The sequence below is a fragment of the Vicia villosa genome, linkage group LG6 (genome assembly GCF_029867415.1).
Source record: "Vicia villosa cultivar HV-30 ecotype Madison, WI linkage group LG6, Vvil1.0, whole genome shotgun sequence".
In the NCBI taxonomy this organism is placed as follows: domain Eukaryota; kingdom Viridiplantae; phylum Streptophyta; class Magnoliopsida; order Fabales; family Fabaceae; genus Vicia; species Vicia villosa.
The window spans coordinates 60,173,344-60,196,195 of NC_081185.1; the positions used below are offsets into that span (position 1 = coordinate 60,173,344).

Sequence of the window (22,852 nt, forward strand, 5' to 3'; positions counted from 1 at the left end):
GTGAAAAGGAGAAGAAATGGAGCTAAATCCACTACTATTTATGCTTAAAAGATGAAAAAGGGGTGCTGAAGTAAGAAAGGGGTGCAAAGAAGACCCAATTGTGCAAAGATGCAAGCTCAATCCACGAAGATAGAGGGAGATGCCCATCTCCAAATGGAGACCCCCGTCTCCAAATGGAGACCCCCGTCTCCAAACTGAGACCCCCGTCTCCAAAGTTGAGATGCCCATCTCCAAAGTTGGAGACCCCCGTCTCCAAAGGCCCAAAGCCCACAAATGACCACGTCACAAATGGAGACGCCCGTCTCCAACCCTCCCTAAAAAAGCTCCACTTGAGACGCACGTCTCAAGTCTGTTTGCCTAGTCTTCCTGAAGAAGTGGAGACGTGCGTCTCCCAAGTCTGCGTCAGAAGGTGCTATATTCACGGAACGAAACTGCCTACGCTCAGCTATAAAAGGAGACTGATACTTCAATTTCCAGTGTCCGAGTTTTTCAGCAAGGATCAACATTTTAGTTTTAAGCTTTCATATTATTTTTATTCCAGTATTTTATTTCCAGCATTACATTTCCAGCAATTATTTTCTATCCCGTTCATCTTTTCTCACAACAATTTCTCCACCGGAAATTGTTGTGAACCTTTTACTGGATCTAACCTTACGTTAGATCATAGTATTTTATTTCCTTGTTTTTATAATTATTTGATCGAAGAATTTATCGAAGAACAATCCAACCGATTTGTGGTGGAGGTTCGAGTACTTGAAGATCTAAAGATTTATTCCAGATTAATTTTATTCAGGTTTATTATTTATCGCCTTTATTTATATTTAATGCATGATATATTATATTCCAATTAATATGCCTAATATTATGAACCGAATTTATTTATGCATGTTTAACCATATTAATATGTCTGGCTAATTTATTTAGATGTCGGTATGTAAAGTAATTTAACCGTAGGGATCCGAAATAAATTGGCTTAATTATGTTTTATTAAATATCACTTGTTTTTGGTTTGTATGTCTAATTTAATTAGTAGGTCTTAAAACCAATAGAGCGAAAGTTTGAGGTCTTAAGACGGTCAAAGGTTAAAATCAATAGAGCGAAAGTTTGAGATCTTTAACTGGATAGTAGACATAGGACATTAGTTTTAAGGATGGCGAAAGCGTATTAGAACTAATTAGAACTTATTTATTTTCAAAAAGTGTTTTTAAACCCGCGCGGGATGGCGAAAGCGTACGTTAGGGATATTAGCATGTTCCGAGTCAACAGAGCGAGAGTTTGAGATTAGGAGATTTAAATAGATAACGACTTCATAAAACAAGCATTTTATTAACTATGTTGTTTTCAAAAAGCGTTTCTAAATCTGGTGGGATGGCGAAAGCGTACATTAAGAGTTAGGATCGTAGTCTGAATCAATAGAGCGACAGTTTGAGAGGAGGACTTTTAAATAATATAGTTAGTAGAGATCTTTGATTTAATTAGAATCTGCCCAATGGAACTTCGGATCACCTAAGTCAGATGAACTACATACCGATATCCGCGCATTTATATTTTATTTAGATTTAGGATTTTAGTTTCCCCATTTATAAAAAAAACCCAAATATCATTAGCCTTAGCTTTACATAGTAACTTTAGATAACGGTAGGTCGATTTATAGTCCATGTGGATTCGATATCTTTTAAAACTACACGACACGACTGTGCACTTGCAGTTATCCCGACTAATAGACACGCAAAGTCGCGATCAATTCAAAACATACATTGGGTATGCGTTTAATTCATTTTTTTTAAATGACAAATATCTCATCCTATAGTTCAACAACATTTATTAGTACAAGGTCAAAAATAATAATATTTATATTAAGAATAATAGCAATGTTACAAAAATTATATTATCTTTTTACAAAATATAAGCTAATATTTGACCGTTCTCTTATTTATGTGCAATATAAATATCTTAGTAAACTACTTACATTCCCCTATTTTAATCCAATTTCTTTATCAAAATACCTAGCATTGTACTTCTGGCTATGATAATATTAGTAATAAAAATTATCATAGTCATATAGGAAAAATACATTACATGACCTTTGATTCATTACTTTGACAGCGAAACGCATCCCTTCGTTTTTATTTTCTATGACTAGAACTTTACTTTACATACATTATTCAATGAATATGACCAAATCATAATTCAGAACATACATTGGGTATGCCTGTTATTCATTTATTTTTTGAAACGGACAAAATTTTCCATCCTATTGTATAACACATTTATTAGAACTAGGAAAAAAATAAATTTGTATTTAGAATAAGAAAAAGGTTTCAAAAATATATTATTTTTTTACACAATAAAATATAATATTTAACCATTATCTTATTTGTGTGCAGTATATATATCTTAATAAACTATTTATATTCACCAATTATAATCCATTTTCTAATACCAAGCATTTTACTTCTGACTTTAATAATAATAATAATAATAATAATAATAATAATAATAATAATAATAATAGTAGTAGTAGTAATAATAATAATAGTCATATAGGACAAAATATATTACACTACCTTTGATTTGCTACTTTGACCCCAAATCACATCCTTCATTTTTATTATCTATAACTGGGACTTTACAATATGTACACTATTTTATGTATATGACCAAATAATAATTCAAAACATACAATGGGTTTGCCTTTAATTCATTTTCTTTTTTAAAAGGACAAAATATATCATCATATAGTACAGCAACATTTATTAGAACTAGGATAAAAATAAAAATATTTATATTTATAATAATAAAAATGATACAAAAGACGTATATAATATTTTTAAGAAATAAAAGATAATATTTGACTATTCTCTTTTTTATGTGCAATATAAATTTTTTAATAAACTTATATCGCCAATTATAATCTAATTTCTTTATTAACACATCTATCATTGTATTGTTGACTTTAATAATAATTATAATAATAATAATAAGAATAAAAATTATAATATTCATATAGTACAAAATACATTACTGCATCTCGCTTCACCTTACCGGAAATCCTTATCTCAACATACAATTGTCAAGTAAAACAAACTATAAAAAAACATAGATTGACATCAAATTTCATCTCACGATTTGATTCTTTAAAATTCATGGAATTAACATCGAATTGCATATCACAATTCGATTCTTTAAAATCATGGAATTAACATCGAATTGCATCCCACAATTCAATTCTCAATAATGAAGACAAAGAGGGGAAGGTATTGGTTCGCATCCCCGGGAGTTCATCCCCGAAGAATACTCCTAGACTACGGAGCACCAATCAATCCCGAGCGTCACACCCGAGAAGGACCTTCTCAATAGGTTTACCTCACTAAGTTTTACTTTTATTAAACAAGATACAAGACATATACTTGAATTTAGAAATAATTAAAATCATGTTAAGGTTATGGGACCTTATACATATCAAAGCCCTTTCTGTTAGCTTTCCAACGATATAAATTTTGCGTCAATCGGATATACGAAACTAAAGTTACGAATTTATGATGTTTTTGAAAAACTGCCCAAAACAGTAATGTAACGGGTTACATGAATCATGTAACCGGTTACATGACCCAAAAACTGTGTTTTTCACCCTTTTTCATACATGTAACCGGTTACATTGCTGACAGACCCAAAAATTCTGCATTTTAAAGGTACTAACTCCAATCCAACTTTAATCCAAAAGCTCCCAACAACCCAATATCATCCAGAACATGATCATACACTAATATAGCAGGATTTTCATCAGGAAGAGCATAGATTAACAACATGCATGTTAATGTAATGATAATCAAGTAGGTTTATGCTTCATATCAATGTGCAACACAAAAATCAGAAAATTCACATATGAACACACAATCATTTAATAAACCCCAATCCCTAATCATGTGAAATCCTAATTTCTACCCCAGAATCTACCTAGAAACCCACCTGGAGAGGAAATAGGTGAATGATAGGGCTGAGATGATGATGGAATCAGTGGGAATGTTGCATGCAAGGGGTTGTTCTTCTTCTCCCTCTTCCCTCTCTTCTTGCTCTTGTTCACAAATTCTCTAAGTGGAAGGAACAAAAAATGGGAAGAAGAATGAATTAGAGTCCACCAATTTAGTTATGTAGTTCACAAGTGAAAGGACTATTTTGTCCTCTACTTAAACTTTCATAAACTAACTATGTTTATCTTTACTAACTTCATTCTAATATTCCCCTCTAATTACTAATCATTATCATAATTATGCTTAACTACTCATATTGGTATAATTAGTGGTGATTAGCAGTCTAGGGATGTTACATTCTCCCCGCCTTTAGAATAAATTCGTCCTCGAATTTAGAACTTACTAGAACAAGTGAGGGTACAAAATTCGCATTTCGGATTCCAACTCCCAAGTAGCCTCATCCGGACTCGAATTCTCCCATAGAACATTCACCATTGGTATTTCCTTGGTTTGCAACTTCTTACTCGAATACTCCAATATGCAATTTGGATGGGGCTGGAAGGAAAGAATCGTTTCTACCTCAATTGTATCTGGGAGGATGGGATGGAAAGAGTCGGGAACAAACTTCCTAAGCTGGGATACGTGAAACACATCATGGAGACCGGAAAGAGATGGTGGTAATGCTAGCCAATACGCCATTTCTCCTATCCGTTCGATGATTTGGTAAGGTCCTACAAATGTCGGACTTAGCTTCCTTAACTTAAACGGGGTTTTCAAGTTCAGCCGAGGGGTAACTTTCAGAAACACGTGGTCACCCTCGTCGAACTTTAAAGGTCTCCTTCGAGCATCTGCATAACTCTTCTGGCGGTCCTGTGCCCTCTTCAACTTATCACATATCATCCTTACTTTCTCAGTTGTTTCCTGGATAATCTCTGGTCCAAGAATACTTTTCTCACCAACATCCGACCAACAAAGAGGCGTCCTACATCTTCTTCCATACAAGGCCTTATACAGTGCCATCCCGATACTCGCATGATGGGTGTTATTATAAGCAAATTCAATTAGAGGTAGGTGATCCTTCCAATTTCTTCCGCCTTCTAACACGCAAGCTCTTAACATGTCTTCCATGGTTTGAATTGTTCTTTCGGTCTAGCCATCCGTTTGCAGATGATTTGAAGTGCTCAAACGGACTTGTGTACCTATGGCGTGTTGAAATGCCTTCCAGAATCTAGAAGTAAACTTTGGGTCTCTGTCTGATATCACCGTTGAAGGAACACCATGCAAACGTACGATCTCTTCAATGAATAACCGTGCGAGATGGATGGTATTGTACATGGTCTTGACTGCTAAGAAATGGGCCGATTTGGTTAGTCGGTCCATAATTACCCAAATTGAGTCATAACCGTTGAGTGTACGTGGTAATCCCACTACAAAGTCCATGGAGATACTATCCTATTTCCAAACAGGGATCTCAAGTGGTTGCAACAATCCTCCTGGCCGTTGGTGCTATATTTTCACCTGTTGACACACCATACACCGGGCTACAAACTCGTTGATGTCCTTCTTCATACCAGGCCACCAATAATCTCTCTTCAAGTCTTAATACATCTTTGATGAACTTGGGTGGACAGCGAATTATCTCTTGTGAGCCTCTTCGAGTACGGTCCTTCTTAACTCTTCATCCTCGGGAACGGAAATGCGTTGATTAAAGAGAATTATCCCGTCTGCTTCCTGAGAGTAACCGGGTCGTCCAAAACTAGATTGCAACTTTTCATCCACCAATTGACAACTTCGGACTTTATCCCTTAGTTCACTAGTGATTCCCAGATTACTGAAAACTATTCCTGCGGGAAGCTCAATAACTTGTAAGTTGAGATCTCGAAACTTTTCCAATAGCTCTAATTCCAACACCATCAAATTAGCCATATGCAATTCCTTCCTACTCAATGCATCTGCTACCTTATTTGCCTTTTCGGGATGGTATTTAAGCTCGAAATCAAAATCCTTCAAATACTCCATCCATCTTCTTTGCCTCATGTTCAATTCCTTTTGATCGAAAAGATACCTCAAAATCTTGTGATCGCTGAACATTTGAAAATGGACTCCATATAGGTAATGGCGCCACACTTTAAGTGCAAAGACGATATCTGCCAATTCTAAGTCATTAGTAGGGTAATTTTCTTCATGCGGTCTCAATTGCCGAGAAACGTAGGCTACCACTTGCCCATTCTGCATTAGAACTCCTCCAAGTCCTTTCTTCGATGCATCACAAAATACTTCATAAGGGAGATTGGGGTCTGGAATAATTAAAACCGAGGCCGTAGTCAAATACTTCTTTAGTTGTATAAAACTTTTCTCGCATCTTTCGTCCCATACAAGCTGAGTCTCCTTCTGAGTGAGTCGGGATAAGGGTAAGGCTATTCGAGAAAACCCTTTGATGAATCTCCGATAATATCCGGCTAGACCCAAAAAGCTTCTAACCTGTGAAACATTCTTAGGCCTCTCCCAATGGACCACTGCTTCTACTTTTGATGGATCCACTGCCACTCCACCTTGCGATATAACATGACCAAGAAATCTAACTTCCGTCATCCAAAATTCGCACTTGCTGAACTTAGCAAAAAGTTACTTCTCATGTAGAACTGATAGAACAATCCTCTAGTGCTCAGCATGCTCTTGTGGAGTCCGAGAGTAGATAAGAATATCATCAATAAATATCACCATAAACTGGTCAAGATAAGGTTGAAAGATTCGGTTCATGTAATCCATAAACACATCAGGTGCATTCGTCACTCCGAATGGCATTACGAGGAATTCATAATGTCCATACCGGGTTCTAAATGCGGTTTTTGGAACATCGGAGTACTTCACCCTAATCTGGTGGTAACCCGATCGTAGATCAATTTTTGAGAAAACACACGCTCCTCTTAATTGATCTAGTAGGTCATCAATTTGAGGTAACAGGTACTTGTTCTTGATGGTCACTTTATTTAGCTGGTGGTAATCTATACACAATCGCATCCCACCGTCCTTCTTCTTGACTAATAAAACTAGAGCTCCCCAAGGAGAAACACTGGGTTTGATAAAGTGTTTGGAAAATAAATAACTGGCTCTTTAATTCCTTAAGTTCAATCGGTGACATTCGATAAGGAGCAACGGAAACCAGGGCTGTTCCCGGTACCAAGTCAATAGAGAATTCCACTTCCCTCTCAGGAGGTAAGGAAGTGACATCCTCTGGAAAGACTTCTGGAAATTCACAAACTATCAGAATTTGTGACACAGGTAACTTCTCATTAGGATTCTCAGCTAGAAAAGGACAAAACTCTTCTCTTGATCATATAAACAGTTGATCATATGGATAATACCTTCCAAAAGAGTAGTCATTGAATCTTCTGGGGCAGTTACAACAGCTGGAACCAGGATGGCCCTTTCCTTACAATTAATGAGCACTGAATTGGCCGAGAGCCAATCCATTCCCAAGACCACGTCCACCCTCTTAAGTGGTAGACAAATCAAATCGACTTGGAAGACTCGATCATCAACAGTTATAATACAGTCCTCACATTTTCGAGAAGTTTCTACACTTCCGTCGACGGCCGTGCCAACTACCATCGGCGAATCTAAGGGTACCATTTCTAATCCGATACGCTGAACACACTGAGGTGAAATAAAGGAGTTTGATGCTCCACAATCAATCAAAACAAGACAAGTCTGATTATTTAGTAGACACGTACCAGCAATTAGTTCATTGTTGCTCTTCGCCTTCTTTGCATCAAGTGTATACACCCTTCTTGTATTCCCTCCTTGACTGCTCCTATTTGAACAATTCCAAGCAAAATGCCCTTTCTTACCGCAATTAAAGCACGTTACACCTTCACTACCCTTGCAACCTCCAACATGGTTTCGCTTGCATTTGTTACAAAAAGGTGAGTGTGATGGTCTAAGATTCTGGTTCGGCTTGTATTTGGATGGTGCTCCTCTTGGCCTCAAGTGTTGATTTGGCCTTTTATAATTCTCTTGACTTGGTTTGGCTTGTTCTTTCTCTTGCTCGATCTTCTTTAGGCTTTGCTCCGCAATGTAACATTGTTCAAGTAATTCAACATAAGTGTTATAACGTTGCTGTCCCACACAATAGTCTATCTCTCCACGGAGTCCGATCTTAAACTGGTTAATCATCCATCATTCATTCGGGGCATAGAGAGCTTGACTAGAGTAAGTTGCCATATCTTCAAACTTTGCCGCAAATTCAGCCACCGTCATGGAGCCTTGGCGTAGCATTTGAAATTCTTGTTCCTTCTGAACCCTCATACTATCTGGAAAGTATTTTTCTAACACGTCTGCCTTAAAATGCTCCCAAGTCTTATCAATTCTTAATGTAGTCATTTTGGCGGAAGCATTTGTCCACCACCGAGCAGCTGGTCCACGTAACACTTGAGTAGCACAAACCACTTTGTCTTCTTCTGAACATGGAGTCACTTTAAAAATCCTTTCAACACTAGTAAGCCAATCGTGAACCTTACGAGGGTCAGAATCACCATGAAACTCGGGAAGGTTCATGCGGTAAAACTCTCGGAAGCCTCTACTCCCATCATTCTGTTGCGGAGGTAGGTGGACACCTTGCATCTGTTGCATCATTTGTGCCATAAATTCCTGTTGTTGTTGCTGCATTTGGAACTGGTGTTGTTGTTGCATCTGCATCAACTGTGCCCACTGATTGTTACCAACTCCTCCTTCAGGATTCTCATTCTGATTCGAGACAACAGTAGCTTGCGGCTTTCACCTCCTTCTTGGTTGTTCAGCCATAAAGTCTCCTGTCACATACATAGATATCAAGTTGATAAGGCTCAATACTAATTAACGTAAATTGATTCTTGTAACACCCTTCTAAACCCCGCGGAAAATTAAACAAGTTTATTCAGAGTACATGAAATAAGGGTGCCACAATTCAAAATAAATTAAAAACATCGTTCAGTCATGTCATACATTCACTGAGGCAATTCTCATTAATTAAAACAATTCATGTCAACACAGCGGAATTAAATCAAACAGATTAAGTTTAACATCTTTCAAACTAATTCTTCAAACATCAAAACATAACTAGAGTTATAAAACATAAACTCTAAACATCGCGTCCCCAGTGTTACAACTATCGGAGCATGACACCTGACGCTAACTAAACAACTGACTCATGAGCTAATCCTCACCGAGTCGAACAGCTGCTATCCTCAATCTGAAAATGATCAACAGTAAGGGTGAGTCTCATTCACAATTAAACAATGTTATCAGTTCATAAACGACAGAACATCAACAGTATAATATTCACCCAACATCAACATATATTCAGGCAAGTTTCATCATCATAAACAACCAACACATCATCAATATTTATAACACTGGAAAACCTCCAATCATGTTATAAAGTCATGCATATGAATGCAACTGACACTATGCATGTGGTACCAACATCATCAAATGGGAATAACCCATGACCGATCCAACATCATCAAGATACGGTCCTGCCAGCACAGATTCCACACAATGGGAATCATGCCCTTCACTGATCCAACACACCCTTATGGATACAGTATCATCAATGAACATGAATGAATGCAAACATACATGAACATACTTATAACATCGTCAAGTCTAATGAGTAACATCTTCAAATAATCATTTCATCATCATCATCATCATCATCATCAAAGTATGTTTATATATATGCATCATTCAATCACAATAACATCATTAGACATCAAAACAATCACCACATGATCACATTATCAACATTATAATCATTTTATCACAACATCGCCACTTCAATCATATGAACAACATTATCATATCTTGACTCATCACACAATGCCTATAACAATAATACATTCCACAATTATGTACCAAGTACATCAAATCCACACAACGACAACATGAGATTTACATCATCATAATACTATGTCTAACACATCCCTCACAATTCAACATATTGAATTATCCACCATTGGTATAACATACATTCATCATGTAACAATCACAACAATAAATAGAAATTATCATTCATCAATTCCATGTATCACAATTAGCACATAATACACAATCTCCATACATGTTATTCTTAAATAACATTAATCCATGGCATACACAGATACAATTACATGTCATTTTCAAATAACATAATAATTAAATTATCTAGTGCTAATTAATTTATTTTAATCATAAAGAGCATTCCGTTAGCCTTCTAGCGCTTCGAACGGCACCCAAAACGGACTTACGGATCAAAAGTTATGAGTTTTATAAAAACAAGTATTTTTCAAAAACGTACAGCGGTAACCGATTACCCAAACACCAGTAATCGGTTACTGAAGTTCAAAATCCCATATTTGCTGTTTTTACTATGGGTAATCGATTACACCCCTTTCGGTAACCGATTACCTCGTACCTGCAACCCAAAAACCAGTTTTCAGCACCTTGAATCCCCCCAAACATCCCCCAATCAAACCAATACGATTGTATACGAAAAACAGAGGGATTTCACATGCAATATGAGTTATATCATCAACCAACAACACTTTTAACATCAACAATCACTACCAACAAGTAATCACACAAAGTTCACAAAATTGAACCTAAATACCAAAACCCCAACCTAGAACATATTCTCTATCGAATCAATAGTATACGATTTCAATCCTAACGCCTACGACCCGATAATAGAGGTTAACCAGAAGAGTCCCCCCCTTACCTTAGTCAAAATCTTGAATCTTCCTCTTTCTCCATTCTCCTCTTCCTCTGCTCTTTCACGTGTTTCAGTCTTCTCCTCTTTTGCTTTTTAACTCCTCTTCTCCCAATTTCCTTTATTTTATGGAAAATAGCATAACTTAGTAAAAGGCCCACTAATTAACACCTCCCCTTTACTAATTGTCACACTGGCCCAATTCTCTTATTTTCCATAATTTTCAAAGAAATGCCAATTAATTCCAATAAATAATTTAAATTCTAATTAAATTAATTTAAGGAAAAATACGGATGTTACAACTCTCCCCCACTAAAAGAGTTTTCGTCCACGAAAACATACTTCAAGTGAAAAGTTCCGGATAGGAATCCTTCATCTGACTCTCCAGTTCCCAGGTAACATTTCCCTAGTCGATCCTCAAAATTCATCTGACATAAACAACATAAAGCATGTCTCATGCCTTCGATCTCAACTCTTACGTCGCATAAGACCCTCCAAAGGTGTACCACTTGTTATCCCTCCAAAAGGTTAAAAAAAATGGAATAATTGAGGTACAACCCACACAATACGCCCAATGACTGAATAATACATGAATAGTCAACCAAACGCGTACTCATAGTTGTACACTATCCTTTATCTTACCATCTCGAAGTCAAATTCATTTTCAAACTGAAAGAGAACCCAACGTCCACGTCCGCAAGATGTGTAGTATTTCTTTAACCTCTCCATCATAGAAATTATACATACGCACTAGGATCACATCCTAGAAAGCAAGATCAAAACCTCATTTAGGACTAGGATCTTTCCACGATTCAATTCTTTAATATTCATGGAATTAACATCGAATTGCATCTCACAATTTGATTCTTTAAAATCATGGAATTAACATCGAATGGCATATCACAATTCAATTCTCAATAGTGAAGACAAAGAGGGGAAGGTATTGGTTCGCATCCCCGGGAGTTCATCCCCGAAGAATACTCCTGAACTACGGAGCACCAATCAATCCTGAGCGTCACACCCGAGAAGGACCTTCAATATATGGTCTGGGAGCATCCTTGGACATCGCATCGCAAGGACAACCATATATAAGTAACAAGCATCACACCGTTACTACCCTTATGCCCATTATATAACCCTTGTTCATGACACAACATTGTTATTAAATCTCTTTAGTCCTTCTCAATAGGTACCCTAAGGTTTACCTCACTAAGTTTTACTTTTATTAAACAAGATACAAGACATATACTTTAATTTAGAAATAATTAAAATCATGTTAAGGTTATGGGACCTTATACATATAATAGCCCTTTCCGTTAGCTTTCCAACGATATAAATTTTGCGTCAATAGGATATACGAAACTCAAGTTACGAATTTCTGAAGTTTTTGAAAAACTGCCCAAAACAGTAATGTAACGGGTTACATGAATCATGTAACCGGTTACATGACCCAAAAACTGTGTTTTTCACCCTTTTTCATACATGTAACCGGTTACATCAACCATGTAACCGGTTACATTGCTGACAGACCCAAAAATTCTGCATTTTAAAGGTACTAACTCCAATCCAACATTAATCCAAAAGCTCCCAACAACCCAATATCATCCAGAACATGATCATACACTAATATAGCAGGATTTCATCAGGAAGAGCATAGATTAACAACATGCATGTTAATGTAATGATAATCAAGTAGGTTTATGCTTCATATCAATGTGCAACACAAAAATCAGAAAATTCACATATGAACACACAATCATTTAATAAACCCTAATCCCTAATCATGTAAAATCCTAATTTCTACCCCAGAATCTACCTAGAAACCCACCTGGAGATGAAATAGGTGAATGATAGGGCTGAGATGATGATGGAATCAGTGGGAATGTTGCATGCAAGGGGCTGTTCTTCTTCTCCCTCTTCCCTCTCTTCTTACTCTTGTTCACAAATTCTCTAAGTGGAAGGAACAAAAAATAGGAAGAAGAATGAATTAGACTCCACCAATTTAAATATGTAGTTCACAAGTGAAAGGACTATTTTGTCCTCAACTTAAACTTTCATAAACTAATTATGTTTATCTTTACTAACATCATTCTATTATTCTCCTCTAATTACTAATCATCATCATAATTATGCTTAACTACTCTTATTGGTATAATTAGTGGTGATTAGCAATCTAGGGATGTTACAAATTCAAAACATACATGAAGTATGCCTTTTATTAACTTATTTTTTCAAAAGGACAAAATATCTCATCCTATAGTACAACAACATTTGTTAGAACTAGGATAAATTATTTTACAGGTGCCACCATTCTTAAATCCTTTTTTATTACAGTCTGTATTACATTGTCCATCAGACGCACAATTACCATCTATACATTTTATATCCATAACGCTATAATCACCACTTGATAAACCTGCAACCAAAAAAATTTAATTATTGATCTTGTGTTCTTAAGAATATTGGAGTATGTTGATTGTATATGAAGTATAGAACTAGAGAGATAAAACAAACTTTTACTTATTACCTGAAAGCAGCATCATGGAAATGAACAAAATTAAGCAAAAATAAGATCGGTTGAATGACACAGAGGCCACTTTATAAAACTTCACCTATTATTCTTTTTCTTGTGAGATTTAAGACTTACACCCATCATTATATATACTGTTGAAATGATTTATATAAGGTAAAGAATATAGTTCAAAATAAAAAAATAAAAAAAATATTATTTTTTAAATATTTTCCTTATTTAACTTCTATATTTAAAAAAAATATATTAAAAAATATTTTCAAATGTGTATTTCGATCAAATGAATGGCCAATTTTACAAGTTGTATATTTGTTATTTTTCGTGTTATTGTGGTTTTTTTTCAAGGACAACTTATTTGGTAGGTAGAATTGAAAATTTTGATGTTTTAGTACTTAGTATAATTGATATAGTGATTAATTTAAATATATCCCTTTACTATGACACCAAAATTTATCCATTCGTTTTTATTATTCTAATGGTCTATATTTATTCATTTAATTTTGATGTTGTTCTATTTAATCAATATGATTTATTTCCTTTTGAAATTTTAAATGAGATTTGTTTTTTAAAATGAAATACAAATTTTTATTGTTATTAATATAATGTCAATCGTTTGTTGATAAATATTTTCTTTGAAACTAAACAACTGCAAAATAAGAAGTTCGTCACGTGCCTGCACAACTTTGCTTTTCTCCAAATCCTATGCCATGTTCTAGCTATAAAAATAAAAATATTTATATTAATATTAATAAAAATGATACAAAAGATGTATATAATATTTTTAAGAAATAAAAGATAATATTTGACAATTCTCTTATTTATGTGCAATATAAATTTTTTAATAAACTACTTATATTCGCCAATTATAATCTAATTTCTGTATTAACACAACTATCATTGTATTGTTGACTTTAATAATAATAATAATAATAATAATAATAATATGAATAAAATTTATAATATTCATATAGGACAAAATACATTACTGTATCATTTATTCATTACTTTGACATCAAATCGCATCCCTTTGTTTTTATCATCTATGACAAGGAATTTAATATGCGTACATTATTCTATGAATAACCTAATAAGAATTCAAAACATACATGAAGTATGCCTTTTATTCATCAGTCCCCTAGCTGTAATCAAAATCTACTCCTATCATGTTAGTCCCTTGGCGATGATATATAACTACAACTTATTACATTGGTCTCCGAGCAGTATTAAGTTATCTCCCTATCGTGTGAGTCCCCTGGCAATGATATATCTACATCAGTACCCCGACAGTAATCAAAACCTTTCTCATCATGTTGTCCCTTGGCAGTGATGAGTCGGTCCTTATCATATTAGTCCCCTGACAATGATATCTACATCAGTCCCCTGGCAGTAATCAAAATTCTTCTCATCATGTTAGTCCCCTGGCGGTGTTCACTTGGTCCTTATCATATTAGTCCCCTGGCAATGATATCTACGTCAGTCCCCTGGCAGTAATCAAAATTTTTCCAAGATCTAATTCAGTTACTACGAACGGTGGTGACACAATTAACATTCGAAGATCTAATTCTATCATCACGAATGGTGTAGACACGACCATCCTTTCAAGGTCTAATTCAGTTACTACGAACGGTGCTGACACGACTAACATTCAACAAATACTTCTCAATACAAGGGATCCAGTCTAACGTACGACACATCCTAGGATACAACCTGACGTACGGTGTGTTCTGACAGCTATCAAAACAGTGGATCCGGTCTAACGCACGACCCATCCTTCAACCTAACGCACGACTTTCCATGCATTTATCAAATGCAAATTGGATCCGGTCTAACGTACGACCCGTCCTTCAGCCTAACATACGGCTTTCCAGACATCTATCGATGCAATCAGACCTAGTCTAACGTACGACCCATCCCTCAGCCTAACATACGACTCATCCAGACATCTATCGATGCAATTGGGCCTAGTCCAACGTACGACTTGTCCTAAAAAGTATAGCCTAACATACGACTTACTTTGACACTTACCAACACGGTGGATTCAGTCTAACGTACGACTCATCCTAAGTATATCCTTCAGATACAGTCTAACGTACGACGTATTCTGATTCTCAAGTCTATCAAGTTTGATGGCATCTTTAAGCCCATCTCAATCAAATCTCAATATCCTGGTGGCATCTCTAAGCCCATCCCTGACAACTTTCATCAATTTCCAGATGGCATCTCCAAGCCCATCTCTAGAAAAGGTCCCTACATCAGCAAGGGCAAATTTCTTGGTATTCTAGTATTCCATCCTCTTTCACCTTCAAATTTCGACAAGCACACAAGCCAATCTACATCCTCAGGTATAAGATTTAACAGGGGAAGCTGTCATACCCCAAAATTTTCCCATCAAATTCCAAGATGTTTTTACTCACCTGACTTGTAATTGCTCAAGACAGTACAAGCTCACTCTTCTCCTAAGCATAAGATCCAAAATTAGGATTTATGATTTAATCAAGGAATGTGAAATTCTGATACCTCAAGTGGATTCCATGGTCTCCCATATGATTCAAAGTATCCTCATGCCAATTTTCAAGCCCTGATTCAAAAGATTGCTCACTCAATGGCCCAAACGATCAATAATCGACTAGTTGACCTAAAAGTCAAACTATGGTCAAATCATAGTCAAAGTTCCTGATTTTTTGTCAACATTCTCATTTTGAAGTATCATTAATAGTTTGATCAAGAGTTGATCATGATTCATCAAGGAAAGCTCCAAAATCAATAAAATCAAAGTTTCTAAATTAGGGTTTTTTGGACTAAAAGTCAACTGAACTTTGACCAGCCATAACTTTCACATGGAACATCAAACATTTCCCAACCAAAGCCTATTTTGAATGAAATTGAATTCTCTACAATTTTGTCTCTCACAAGCCAAGGCCAAAAATTCTTCATTTGAGAGATATGAGCCAAAACATTACAGGTCCTTCTAGAAATTTGCAAAAAGCTGTTTTCTTCCAGAAGCCATATCTTCAAAATAGAATCCTCAAATGTAAAAAAGCTTGCAAAGTGGATCTCAGAGGACATCTTGAGCTTTCCAAAAAGTTCTAGATCATCTCCATACGATAAAAATTGAAAGAGTTATGATTGATAGAAGTTGGCCAAATTTCAATAAATCTACAAAACCCTAATTGAGCAAAATGGACTTTTTGGATAAATGGGCCTAAGTTTTGGATTTCAAGCAAACATATGATTCATAAAAGGTCCTATAAAACTATTCTTATATTTTTGGTGTTTTTATTTATATTTTATTTGAATTTTATTCATTTAAATTGCAAATAAATCAAATAAAATACCAAAGATAATGAATTAAATTGTGGGACTTTATTTTGGATCATATAGAAGCCCAAGAAATACCTAGAGAACCATGGAATTTCGTTGGTAAAGAGTTTGGATTTTTATTTTATTTATCTTTGATTTTTATTCAATTTAAATCAAGGGAAAATAAAATTAAATCAAATTAATGCATGATTTGGTTTCTATCAATCATAAAATCGTCCTCGAGGCTCAAGTAACTCAAATATATTTGATTGAGAAAAGATTGAAACAAATATAGAAATATTTCATGAGATTTTTCAATCAAATTTTTCTCAATCTTTTCTCTCACAAATATGTTGATTTCTTTCCAAATCTCTTGCCCTAATTCTCCCTCTATATATTCTCACAACATCCAGCAAATAAGGGGACGAAAATAGGAAGCCAAGGACTAGGGTGTGGAGATATAAACTCAAGGAACCTAGGGCAAACAAGGAGACTTGGTGGCAGCTATCATTCACGAATTCCAGACGATTCACTATCATTTTGAGGACATAAGGAATTCATTCCAATCTTTTGCAAAGCCCAGGACAGATCAAATCGTCCTCTACAAGACTGCACTAACTCGATAAGTTTCTGAAATCTAAAACTCTCCATTCATGACTTATAAACAAATTTGATGCTCGTGGATATGGTCAAAAGGAAGTTTAGAATCATTCTGAGCCATTGTTCATGAGTTTCGTGGCGGGTTTATGCATGTGCCATAGTTAGGGCATAAAATTCGTGATGTTTCGTTTTCACATTTAGAGTGCTTATCTTTGAAAACTAATTGTGCCATTGAGTTCATAGCACCTTAATTAGATGTTATGGGTAGACTTGGTTTGTGTTTGGATTGGATTTCGTAGGTTTTCAATGGTGGCCATGGAAGGAGAATAATCTGTGGAAAAATCCGCAAGTAAAGTCGTAGAAGTAATCGCATGTATTTCCACAGGTTACGAGGTTTAAGAAGAAGACCGGGTGGCTGACTCTTTAACCAAGGCGTGGAAGCGTGTTAGTGGCTAGTCAACCCAGACGCGCTCTCTTACTTCATCACATTGGCTCACGTAGAACATGGGGGGCCCCACAGTGATGGTTCGTTGACTTTGCCCATAGTCATGTTTCTTTTATTATTTAATTGTTTGTTTCTATTTAGCTATCAGAACAGTTGTGCTACGCTGTTGGGAGAGTGGAGATATTGGTGACTAAGACACTTTGAGTTTGAATCCCAGCTAAGGACACTCTTTTTGTTTTTTTTCTTTCAACCTTTTCCCTCACATTCCTCTCATTATTTTTCTTATAGTTAATTAATTAATCAATTTAGGTTAACTATTCATTCACTTAGATTTTACTTATTAAAAATTAGAATATTTAGGTTAATTAGTTAGATAAATTAGGTTTAATTAATTGGTTTAATTTAGTTAAATAGTTTTTATTTGTTTATAATAGTTTTAATTAAGTAGTAATTAGATTAATTATTTGATTAATTAGGTAATAAATTAATAACTTTATATTAATTTAGAATTAGGGATAAGTGTTTTTTGATTTAATTTTGTAATTTAAAATTGAATTATATTAATTAGGCTAATTAACTTAATGATTTAGTTGTAATTTTAGGTTTGTTGTCATTAGCCTCATAAACCTTGTTTAGGTCACAATAAGTTATCTTGGTAAAAACCTCTAAGGTTTAGATTAGGGTTTTAGGTTTTCTAACTTTTCTGATTTTTTCTGCCTTGTGCTTCTTCATTATAATTTTTTGCCCTTGCCTTGCAGGATTACAATATTTTGTATCTTCTTGTGGTTTGCCCACAAGATTATTTTTGCCCTATTATTGCTGGGATTGATCAAGGAGCGACGAAGGCTCAAGATAGTTAAATTAATTATTTATCCCTCTTATTTTCTGCTTTTATTTCCCCTTCCCGGCAGGTGTTTATTGTAATAGCGTAGGACTTTTATTTTTCTGCCTTTAATTTCTGCATTTTTAAACTGCGTGGTTAGTAATCTTAGGGAGTGCAAGCCTTGAACTGAGTTAGATCACTAATTATAAGATAAAGTATCTGAATTAACCACCTGATTGTGCCACACACACACCTTTAGGGTAATCCCTCTTGTTGCATGTTGCCTTATTATTTGTTGCCTCTAATTATACTAAAAATAGTCAAGCCCCTCGATTCCGAGGATACCTAAAGCAAAGGTTGCCTTATTCAGTGATATCATCAATTTTGTCCCTCGAAGCTGCCTCGGTAAAACATGATGATTGTCCCGGTTGCTAAGGTATCCTTGCATGTTGCCTTAAATGACTATTATATCCTTCCCTTAGACTACCTGCCCTCTTTATGGCAGGGACAGTCTTATGGCGAACAATAATTTCGATGACCCTTTACATCCAATGAAAAGACTTCCTACCCTCTTATGGTATGCATAGCCTTTCCAAATTGAAAAGCTAAAAGAACGATTTTTTTTAACTTAAGGGTTATTGCTTTTTAATTGCTCGCTCTTTTTTTTTTTCAAATTCTATATCAAATCAAAATATTTTCCCACTTCTTTTCAAAAATCAAATTCAAAAAGACTACGCGTATTTACAAGCTAGAGTTCTTATTCAAATTTCTATTCACACCCTACTTTTGAAACAAATTCAAACATTTTGAGAACAAAGTGAGCTAAGCAATTAAGAGTCCATGGATAATCATCGATACAAAGGGTGCTTTACACCTTCCCTTTGTATAACTTACCCCCCGAACTCAAAATCTTTAAAAGGTCTTTTTCTGTTCTTTTAGCCTTTCTTATTGGATAAAATAAAAGTCGGTGGCGACTCTTGCTTACCGCGACATTTCTAAAAAGTCAGTTCACCGTATTACAGAATGTCATGAACATTCACTTCAACATCAGACTCGAATTCTTCAACAGCTCTTGCCTTCCTCTTCTTTGGAACAACCTTGCTCCAAGATTTTGAGGGACCAATACCTACACTTTTAGCCACATCTATGCTCTTTATAGGTCCTACAGAAGTACTCTTCTTCTTGACAAAGTCTTTGGAAGGGCTTTTAACAATAACATTATTTCTGACATTGCAGCTAGAGGAGCTTTTTTATTCATTGCTCACACTTGACTCATTAGTAAATTTTGATGTCAAGACATCTGTTGTGACATCTTCACATGCTCCTGAGATGGTTGGCTTAGTTTCTTTCAGAACATCCATCTTTCTGATGGCTTGTTCATTAGATCTTGTGTCTTCTAACTTTCTTTCCAGATCAGAAATATCTTCCATGAGACTTACTCTTTATTCTAGTAGGAATCTATTAGTATTCCTATACTCCCGTACTTTTGCACACAGTTTCTCATTCATTAGACATGTCTCAGTAAAGCCAACATCCAGTTCACTGATGGTGAGGTCTCCAACATATGATTCTTCATCAGATTTATCAGATTCATCAGCTTCTTGACAGTCAACCATGAGTTCTTCTCTGATCATGGAGTAGGCAGAGGGGTAGTTTTAGGTGTTAGGCTCCAAATAGGTAGCAATTATCCTTATACCTAAATCCCTCCATGACTTCTTCATTTTCTCCATTTGTGACAATGCATTCTTCTTTAGTGAACCTGACATTGAACCCTTCATCATACAGTTGGCTGATACTTATAAGATTTGCAGTCAGTCCTGGTACAAGTAAGACATTATTTAGATTAGGAACACCAAGACATCCTAACTTACCAACTCCTTTGACTTCTCTTATTTCTCCATCACCAAGAGTCACATAACTGGTTCCATCAAGTTTGATGTCTACTAATAAGTTCTTTCTTCCAGTCATATGATTTGAGCAACCACTGTCAAGGTACCAGTCTTCCTTGGCAGGAATTCTTAGAGAAGTGTGTGCTACTAGAGCAACATTCTTAGCCACCCATTGTTGCTTCTTGTTAAGAGTATCATGTTTAGGTTTGGCTTTGTTAGAACAAGATTTGTTCTGATCAATATTCTTAGTTTTGATGATAACAATGTATATGAATTTTGTATAAGACAATGTGGTACCCTAATCCTATGCATTTTCCATTTCAGGAAATATATATAGAGTATGCACAAATCAACGCAAGAAGCACTAACTCAGAAGGTTCAGGTATGCAACATCAGAACATGCTCTCGCAAGACATCAGAAGATGGTCAAGAAAAATTAGAACATGGTCTAATGAAGCATCAGAAGAACTTGAGATCAGAAGCAGAAGCACTGAAGTTCTTTCGGTATCACGCTAGAAGCACTTCAAGGTCAGAAGACAAGAAGATGCTCTGCACCAAGCTGTTTGACTCTGATTATTTCAAACGTTGTATCTACAAAGATCACATCAGAAGCAAGTACAAGATGGCAGGCTACGCTGACTGACAAAAGGAACGTCAGAAGCTATTAAAGGCAAAGTCAGTAAAAGCAGGAAAAGCAAGGCTCGAGGTAGTTGACAAAAGAGTGAAACATTAAATGCAATGCTGTACAGATCACGAAACGCATTAAATGCTCCCAACGGTCATTTTCTCAAACGCCTATAAATAGTGAAGTTTGGATCAGAAGCAAGGTTACCAACTTACGAATTCACGACAACACTTTGCGCAAACATTCAGAAACGCATTCAAATTCAAAAGCTCTCTAACTTCATCTTCAACCTCACTTCATTACTATTGTAATATCTTAGTGAGATTAAGCTTAAAATTTTAAGAGAAATATCACAGTTGTGATTATGGATTTTTAAGAAGCATTGTAATACTCTTGTAAGAATTTGTTTACATTCATTTGTAAAGAGCTAGAGGAGATCAAGTTGTGATCGGATTCTCTAGAAAGTCTTAGATGGTATCTAAGCATTGTGTTCCTAGAGTGATCAGGTTGTGATCATCATACTCTAGAAGACTTAGAGGGTATCTAAGTGGAAAACCATTGTAATCAAGATTGATTAGTGGATTAAATCCTCAGGTGAGGTAAATCACTCTAAGGGGGTGGACTGGAGTAGTTTTGTTAACAACGAACCAGGATAAAAATCATTGTGCAATTGTTTTTATCTTAAGAGGTTTTAAAGTACACTTATTCAAACCCCCCTTTCTAAGTGTTTTTCTATCCTTCAATTGGTATCAGAGCGCCGGTTCTAAGGTGCAAGCACTTAACCGTGTTTAGAAAAGATTCAGGAAGAGAAAAACGCTAAAGTCAAGATGGCTGGTGAGACTCCAACACCTGCATATATATCTGGCTCTGCTGAGCATAACAATGGAAACAATGGCTACACTAGACCACCAGTATTCGAAGGTGAAAACTTTGAATATTGGAAAGATAAACTGGAAAGTTACTTTCTTGGTTTAGATGGTGACTTATGGGATCTTCTGGTGGATGGTTACAAACATCCAGTGAAAGCTAGTGGAGTAAATCTCCCAAGACAAGAGATGAGTGATGATCAAAATAAGCAATTCAAAAATCATCACTAGTGTAGGACTGTTTTGCTGAATGTTATCTCTCATGCTGAATATGAGAAGATATCTAACAGGGAAACCGCCTATGACATATATGAATCATTGAAAATGACTCATGAAGGAAATGCCCAAGTCAAGGAGACCAAAGCTCTTGCCTTGATCCAGAAATATGAAGCCTTCAAGATGGAGGATGATGAAAACATTGAGAAAATGTTCTCAAGATTTCAAACGTTAACTGCTGGATTAAGAGTTCTTGACAAGGGATACACCAAGGCTGATCATGACAAGAATATCATCAGAAGCTTGCCCAGAAGATGGGGCCCAATGGTGACTGCATTAAAGATAGAAAAAGATCTGAATGAAGTCTCTTTGGAAGAGCTGATCGGCGCTTTAAGAAGCCATGAAATAGAGCTGGATGTAAATGAACCTTAGAAGAAACGTAAGTCTATTGCATTAAAATCTAATTATAAAAAATGCACTAACGCTTTTCAGGCTGAAGAAGAAGATTCTGAAGAATCAGAATCAGAAGAAGAAGATGAACTGTCCATGACTCCAGAAGGGTAAACCAACTCTGGAAGAGCAAGCATAGGAAGTTCAAGAACTTTAAAAGTTCTAAGAAGCTTGAAAAAGGAGAATCTTCTGGAAGCAGAAGATATGACAAGAAGAAGGTCACTTGCTTTGAGTGCAATGAGCCAGGTCACTACAAGAGTGAGTGTCCAAAACTTCAGAAGGAGAATCCCAAGAAGAAGTTTCATAAGAAGAAAGGTCTTATGGCAACGTGGGATGATTCAGATTCATCAGAATCAGAATCAGACTCTGAAGGCGAGCAGGCAAACATTACACTGATGGCCACAGTTGAT

At 35.7% G+C, this 22,852-nt stretch overlaps 1 protein-coding gene across 1 annotated transcript; it reads right to left on the reverse strand.

Moving 5' to 3' along the window:
- Positions 1–6,957: 6,957 nt before the first annotated feature.
- On the reverse strand, positions 6,958–8,147 carry LOC131613734 (uncharacterized). The gene is made up of 2 exons (XM_058885379.1): positions 7,337–8,147; positions 6,958–7,217 (listed from the first exon to the last, which is right to left on the reverse strand). Exons 1-2 carry the CDS (start codon positions 8,145–8,147, stop codon positions 6,958–6,960), a joined length of 1,071 nt encoding a protein of 356 aa, XP_058741362.1.
- Positions 8,148–22,852: the final 14,705 nt, after the last annotated feature.